At 43.3% G+C, this 7,295-nt stretch overlaps 1 protein-coding gene across 1 annotated transcript; it reads right to left on the reverse strand.

The window, feature by feature from the left end:
- Nucleotides 1–92: 92 nt before the first annotated feature.
- On the reverse strand, nucleotides 93–7,156 carry LOC131105153 (oocyte zinc finger protein XlCOF6). Its single transcript, XM_058052994.1, has 2 exons — nucleotides 6,360–7,156; nucleotides 93–4,465 (listed from the first exon to the last, which is right to left on the reverse strand). Exons 1-2 carry the CDS (start codon nucleotides 6,805–6,807, stop codon nucleotides 3,084–3,086), a joined length of 1,830 nt encoding a protein of 609 aa, XP_057908977.1. The 5' UTR covers nucleotides 6,808–7,156; the 3' UTR covers nucleotides 93–3,083.
- Nucleotides 7,157–7,295: the final 139 nt, after the last annotated feature.

Raw genomic sequence — 7,295 nt, forward strand, 5'->3', positions numbered from 1 at the left:
CCCTGCTGCTTATTACTGACAAACAATGTACCCACTGTTACAGAGTACTTTTCCTATTTTGAATTATATTACACAACAAGACAATGGTCATGTAGTGGTCAGATAATTTATTACATTTATTTTACAAATAGTACAGCACAGATTAGCAGACAGGATCAGTATTAGTGTTGAAAAACAAACAAAATGTTTCGACCTCATGGAACTGACAACATTTAAAAATACAGTGGAACCTATAAAGTCAAATGGTACTCAAGGCGTACAAGTCAGAATTGAACAGAATTGGTGGGGGAAAATCAGTGCAGAGAATGTATTTTTTGTGTTGTTTGTGATATTTTGTGTCTATTTCCTGGGTACTCGGTACAATATGACTAAAGTGATAATAACATGACAGTTTAGAACCGCCGTGCATAACACCAACTCAGCCTCTCTCCACTTTAACATTCAATGGGTGTGTTTGTTTGTTTTTTTTACTTTGTTTTCATATATATCGGTTAATTTATTTTTATATTTCAATGGCAATTAAGAATGGTAAAATGTTAAATGTTAGGTGCCATTTCCACAAAATCTCCATCCATGAGTAGAGTTATAAATAAATCTCTATCCAGTCGAAAGGACATTCACCAGCTGTTTTGCACTTTTTGGCCAATCAGAGGCCTGTAAACGCAACTACAGCTTGGTAGCACATCATGACGACTTTGTTCATCAATATCGTGAGACAATACATATTTGCACATTTTTCTCTGCTTCAATTTTGCACAATTTATGCACTTTATGTGGTAACTTAGGGGTGGGAGGTTGCTGTAGCTATGAATTCAACAGAATGGTCTCACAAGTCAATTCACGCCCGCTGATTTGAAATCCTGGAGAAACTGATATTTATTCATTTATATGTACTGTGCATTCAATTCCACCCTCGGCCATCTCTGTGTGGAGTTTGCATGTTCTCCCCGTGCATGCGTGGGTTTTCTCCGGGTACTCCGGTTTCCTCCCACATTCCAAAAACATGCTAGGTTAATTGGCCACTCCAAATTGTCCATAGGTATGAATGTGAGTGTGAATGGTTGTTTGTCTATATGTGCCCTGTGATTGGCTGGTGACCAGTCCAGGGTGTACCCCGCCTCTCGCCCAAAGACAGCTGGGATAGGTTCCAGCAGCCCCCGTGACCCTCGTGAAGAAAAAGAGGTAGAAAATGAACGAATGAATGTACTGTGCATACTGAACTTGTAAATGAAACCTGGAAAATGCAACAAAAGTGAGAGCGTGCGGGGGGGGTCAATGTCAGTGCAGACCAGCTAACATCTACCCATTTATCTTAGCCAGCATGCAATATGACTCTTAAAACTCTTTGTTTGCTTCACAACTGTCCATTTAGTTCCATTTCGCTGGTTTCACTTTCAAGTTCAATAAAGATATTAGATATTCTCAATAGTATTTCAAATGGGGGGGGGGAGGGGGTGCAAAAAAACATTTCTGAGAACCACGATGGTATTGTTGTTTTCTTTGAGCTGCCACAAAAGCAACACAATTGCATCTAATTGAAAGTTATGATTGAAATTTCTCTTTTCACAAGAAGCTGGCTTTCTCACTTTTTTTTAGTCAGGAGCTAATATCTTCCTCAAACTTACCGACTCTATGTTCTGCTGATTTAAGTTTTTTTTCTGATGAAAGACAAGAGCCTAATCTTTCATTTGGTTGGTTCTATGTTGATATAGCTATAGAACGATATTCTGTGTGTCTTGAATAAATCAGTCAATATTGTCTAAAATGGCCGAAGGGGTTGTCTTTTGAGAAATGGTAGGAAGAACTGTCATAGGCATATTTTAGGTGTTGTAGTAGAGTATGTTTATCGTTTTGAAAAGGGCTTTAGTTTTTCACAATTTGCGGGGAACTTGGGACATAACCTCCCCAAATAAACCTCCCTAAAATCAGTTTTGCATGCCCAAACACCAAAACTGGAGTTTAAAAAAAAATGTCATCCTGGACAGAGTTTACCAGAAGATCTGTTTTTAAGGATAACACCCCTATGTTTGCATGTGAACAAAAAAAGTCAAAGTGCAGAGACAAATACGCATTTTTCAAATATCCATGTTTGTGTGACTATAATCCAAGTTTCCGATGGGAAAAATGTTTCTAAAGTCTAATAAATCAGATATCCCAGAATGGATTTGGCGTCCGCACCTCATGGCTGACTTTCGTGCAGCCTGTCTGTTTAGGATCGATTCCTGCTCACTGACTATGTGGGTGTAAATACAAGTGAGAATGGTTGTCTGGCTGACTGGACACCCAAAGTCAGCTGAGATAGGCTCCAGCTTTCCCGCAAGAAAATGAAAGGAACGGATTGTGTTTGACCTGGTTGTTTGTCTATATGTGTCCTGTGATTGGCTGGCGACCAGTCCAGGGTGTACCCCGCCTCTCGCCTGAAGACAGCTGGGATAGGCTCCAGCACCCCCGCACCCTTGTGAGGATAGACGGTAGAAAATGAATGAATGTGTTTGACCTTAGTGGTTCCACTGTTTTATATTAAAAGCTAAATCTAGAAGTTAGCTCTGTTGCTACGATCGTCTCGGTTTTGTCTTTGGCGACACTTAGCGATGTGTCCAGAGAGGTGTTGGGAGTGAGCAAACCTGCGGAGGCGACTGACTGGCGACCAGTCCAGGGTGTACCCTGCCTCCCGCCCGAAGATAGCTGGGATAGGCTCCTGCATACCCCGGAAAAGTAATGAGGATAAGCGGTTGTTTCTGTTGTCAACTTCTCCCATATCTGTGTTTTCTCCGGGTACTCCGGTTTCCTCCCACATTCCAAAAACATGCTAGGTTAATTGGCGACTCCAAATTGTCCATAGGTATGAATGTGAGTGTGAATGGTTGTTTGTCTATATGTGCCCTGTGATTGGCTGGCGACCAGTCCAGGGTGTACCCCGCCTCTCGCCCAAAGACAGCTGGGATAGGCTCCAGCACCCCCCCCCCCCGCGACCCTCATGAGGATAAACGGTAGAAAATGAATGAATGTGTTGGACCTTAGTGGTTCCACTGTTTTATATTAAAAGCTAAATCTAGAAGTTAGCTCTGTTGCTACTATCGCCTTTAGCGACACTTAGCGATGTGTCCAGAGAGGTGATGGGAGCGAGCAAACCTGCGGAGACAGTTGGGGCAGGAGTACGGCTTCTCTCCGGTGTGAGTGCGCATGTGGGTTTTCAAATGGCCGGATAAACGGAAGCTTTTGTCACATTCCTGACATATGTACGGACGTAGGTTAGTATGCGTCCGTCGGTGCTTGCCGAGGTCGCCAGAGGACGTGTAACGACGATGGCAGTCAGGACATTCAAAGGGCTTCTCCCCGGAATGTATCCTCTTGTGCTTCACGAGGTCGCCGGACTGCGTGAAGCTCTTGTCGCACTCATTGCACTTGTAGGGCCTCTCACCGGTATGTGTGCGTTGGTGATTCCGCAGATGCGCCAGACGGATGAACTTGTTCCCGCAGACGGTGCAGTGGTAGGGTCTCTCGCCCGTGTGTGTCCTCAAGTGTATCTTCAGAGCGCCAAGGTCGCTGATTTTCAAGCCGCAGTCGCCGCACTGGTGAGATTTCTCGCTGTTGTGCAGCTTGCTGTGCACGCGCAGGTTCTTGCGGGTGTTGAAGCTCTTCCCGCACACGGGACACTGAAACGGCTTCTCGTTGGAGTGCGTCCGCAAGTGGAGGTTGAGGCTCGCTTTTAATCCGAATTCCTTCCCGCACTGCGAGCAGGAGTACTCCTTTTTCGCCGAGTGCGTGGTGAGGTGGCACTTGAGCTGGTGTCCCCTCTGAAAGGCCTTCCCGCACACTTGACACTTGTGCGGTTTCTCCCCCGTGTGGATCCTCTGGTGCTGCCGCCAACTGCTGCGCTCCACAAAACGCCTTCCGCAGTCCTTGCAGACAAACGGACGGTCGCCCGTGTGAATGCGCATGTGGTCTTCCAGACTCTGAGGCGTGCTCAGCTTCTTCCCACACTCGGAACACTTCAACCCCAGATCCAGACAGATGGGCTTTTCCTCGGATTCTGTGTGCGGCTGGTGACACAAGTGAGGCCCCTGCCCCCAAGTGGTTTTAAAACTCTTCCCGCAGTTGACGCAGCACAGGTGCCCCCCTTTAATGACAACCGACATGCTGTGCCAGCGTTGGCAGTGGTTCTTCAGATTCTTCAAGTACTGGAAGCTGCGCACGCACGTCGGGCACGGGTGGAGCCGGCGGGTCGGAGCGGACGGGTGGCTCTCTCTGACGTGGACCCGAAGGTAGACTTTGGAAGTGAAGGTGCTGCCGCAGACGGTGCAGGTGTGTTTGGGGATGAGGCTTTTTTGGGTGTGGCTGGAGAGGCATTTCTTGAGCTCGGCAAGGTACTCTTTCTGGTGGACCCACTTGACATGTTTCTCCAGGAAGTCCAGGTCGGTGAAAGAGACGTCACAGTGAGGACAGGGGAAAAACTCAGACGACTCTAAGCGGGGGGAGACAGCACGGCATTGAACATTATTATACACTAATTACTTCACAATGGATTCAATATGAAACACAAGTGCAGTATTTGGCTGCAACCAGCAGAGGCGCTGTTGAGTTAATCTCAACTTCTCTGTTGTTTATCGTCTGAACAACATGAGGAGTCGAGTTTCTGCTTGGAAACAGTGGTTCAGAACATTCACAGAGAGGGATTTTCCCATTTCATTCGAATTAATGGTCATGGTTTAATTGTTTCGGACAAGAAAATCACGTTTACATTCACAATTCAACATGTTGCAAAAGAAGTAGGAAGAAGCAGAGCTTATTTCATCCTACCATTATCTTGCCGTATTATCGAATTATGTCTAAAATAGTGGATCCTCACATTCATAATTCAGGAATCATGGCTGTGCAAATTACCAGATTTTTGTTTAAAATACAGTTATATAATTATTAATTAATTATTAATTATTATACAGTTTTACTTTAATAACTACATCAAGGATATTTGGGGTTTAAACCTGGAGTGTGTCACATGTGAACAATGGCAATTGAAGAGCGAAGGGGAAGATTTTGGAGCTGATTCTAACATTAATTAATAAATACATTAGTCACTTTTATTGCAAATATTGATCTAAAATTGGAGAACATCAATGGCGATCTGTGTGTCAGAAATTGACACTTTTATGAGCATATCGTTTTTTTTCTGGCATTTTTTAATGAGACCAGAGGGTAACCCCCTACAAAAAGCGGGGGTCTATTACATCTATAATTAATTTATTTAGGTGTCTTTATTTTCTTATTCGATAACCAAACAGCCAATTAGTAATGCAGGAAATTCATAAGGAAAAATTGTGAAAATTGTACACAGTACTGGCTGTGCTCAGCACAAATATTGCTACATCAATAATAAGTATACATATTAAAAGAATGACAGAATGTACATCACAAAGTCAGCTGGGTTTTGTCGTTAGGGGGTGAGTACTCGAGTTTTATATGGTAATGGTAATGGTTTTATTTCATTTGAACATGCATCAGATTACAATTGAATGCATCACATAATCAGTTCACAGTTCCACATGTCCAAAAGGAGTAGGAAGAAGCAAAGCTTATTAAATCCTACCCCTCCATCTGGTACTTTTGCAATCAGTAACTGTTACATTTGTTCACTTCCTGCTTTCCATAATATAGCATAATACAACATAATATAGTTTTTTTACATTTTTGTCACGTACCGAAGTACGAGGTGATATGAGCATCCAATGACATAATGGGTACCATAGTAAGTGTCAATATAGTGATATGTATAGCACATCATGACTGGTTCAAGACTCTTCATCCTTGTATTTAGCAAACATCAACTGCTTGTATTGTTTCTTGAATTGGCTCATCGTTGTGCATTGTTTGAGGGTCTTACTCAATCCATTCCATAGTTTATTCCACATACTGAAATGCTATGGCTTTTTAACGTAGTCCTAGCATATATGTAAGTGTTTCAAATGTAGTTCTTCCCTGAGATCATATTTCTCCTCTCTTGGATGACATTTTTAGGTAATTGGTTATTTTTAGCATTATTTTAGCTGTTTGAAGATAAACTTCAAAACTTCAGCAAGTTGAAGTATTTGTGATTTTAGAAATAAGGAGTTAGTATGTTCTCTGTAGGCGGCATTATGAATTATCCTTACTGACCTTTTTTGCAGTACAATTAGCGAGTGAAGATTGCTTTTATAGTTATTACCCAATATTTCCACACTTTGTTTGCTATAACTTTGTTTCGTTTACAGTTGAGAATGTTAAAAAGTATGATGCACATAGTCATCTTATTTTGGTTTATTCTTAATCATCATCCCAATGCTCCATCACTTGGTTTCCTAGGCAACGTTATTGACTCCTACCTGTGCAGGCCTCCTCTCCATCCTCCTCCTCCTCCTCCTCTTCTTCCATGTTGTCTTCATCACGAGACTCTTCTTCTTTTATTAAACTCTCCTCCTTAACAGCTACATTGTATTCTTCACCAAACTCACATCCTTGCTGGGGGTCTGGTTCCACTTTTAAAAGGTCCTTTCCGTGGTGGTGAGGAGAAGATGTTACATCGTCACCTCCATCAGGCTGAGAACCGATACGGCTTAATGTTCCACCACAATGAACCTCGGTGATCTCCAGGGAATGGGGTTCCTCTTTGATTCGGATGTCGAGCTCGTCTCCATTGGTACAATATTCCCCGGAGTCTCCATCTTCCTCATTGAAAGACTGCAGCACGTCATTTTCACGTTTCACCGTGACAACGTTGTCGTCCGATTTTGCGGTGTCTTCCAGCGGCGTCTTGACAGACTCCACCTTCATGTTTGTGCACCGTGGACGACACGCACTTCGGCAACAAATGACGATTAAGCTACTCGCCTCACAGGGAGACTTAAAGAGGACAATAACAACGCAGTGTTGATGTCACTCTCGGCTAATGTTAGCATCATGGCGTTAGCATCGTGGCTAAGCGCATTAACCTGGCCGCGGTAAAGATATAAGCTACATGTCACATATTCGGGCTTTGTCCACTCGAAGACATGCGTATATATTAATATTAAAGAGCTGTTATAAACGCGGGTGTGTTACAGTAAGGCCTGTGCTTACTAACCTGCACCATTCGGCACTTTAAAAGAATACTGTATATAATACAGCCCGCACTGGATGAGAGGAGAGCACTTCCGGTTTGTGTAGCCAATTAGGGACGTCCCTGCTTAAATCCCGAGGAAGACCACACCCCTTTTAAATGTGCTGTTTTCCCGTTGTTTTTTTATTTTTCGTACGTGACATTTTCTTCTATTAGTCAATAA

Source organism: Doryrhamphus excisus, chromosome 17, assembly GCF_030265055.1.
Source record: "Doryrhamphus excisus isolate RoL2022-K1 chromosome 17, RoL_Dexc_1.0, whole genome shotgun sequence".
In the NCBI taxonomy this organism is placed as follows: domain Eukaryota; kingdom Metazoa; phylum Chordata; class Actinopteri; order Syngnathiformes; family Syngnathidae; genus Doryrhamphus; species Doryrhamphus excisus.

Bases quoted from the DNA above. Each gene is read 5' to 3' on its own strand.
- LOC131105153 (XM_058052994.1), bottom strand. From the start codon at position 6,807: ATGAAGGTGGAGTCTGTCAAGACGCCGCTGGAAGACACCGCAAAATCG. The intron at 4,466-6,359 runs GTAGGAGTCAAT...CCCCCCGCTTAG, and splicing joins TGGAGAGGAGGCCTGCACAG to AGTCGTCTGAGTTTTTCCCC.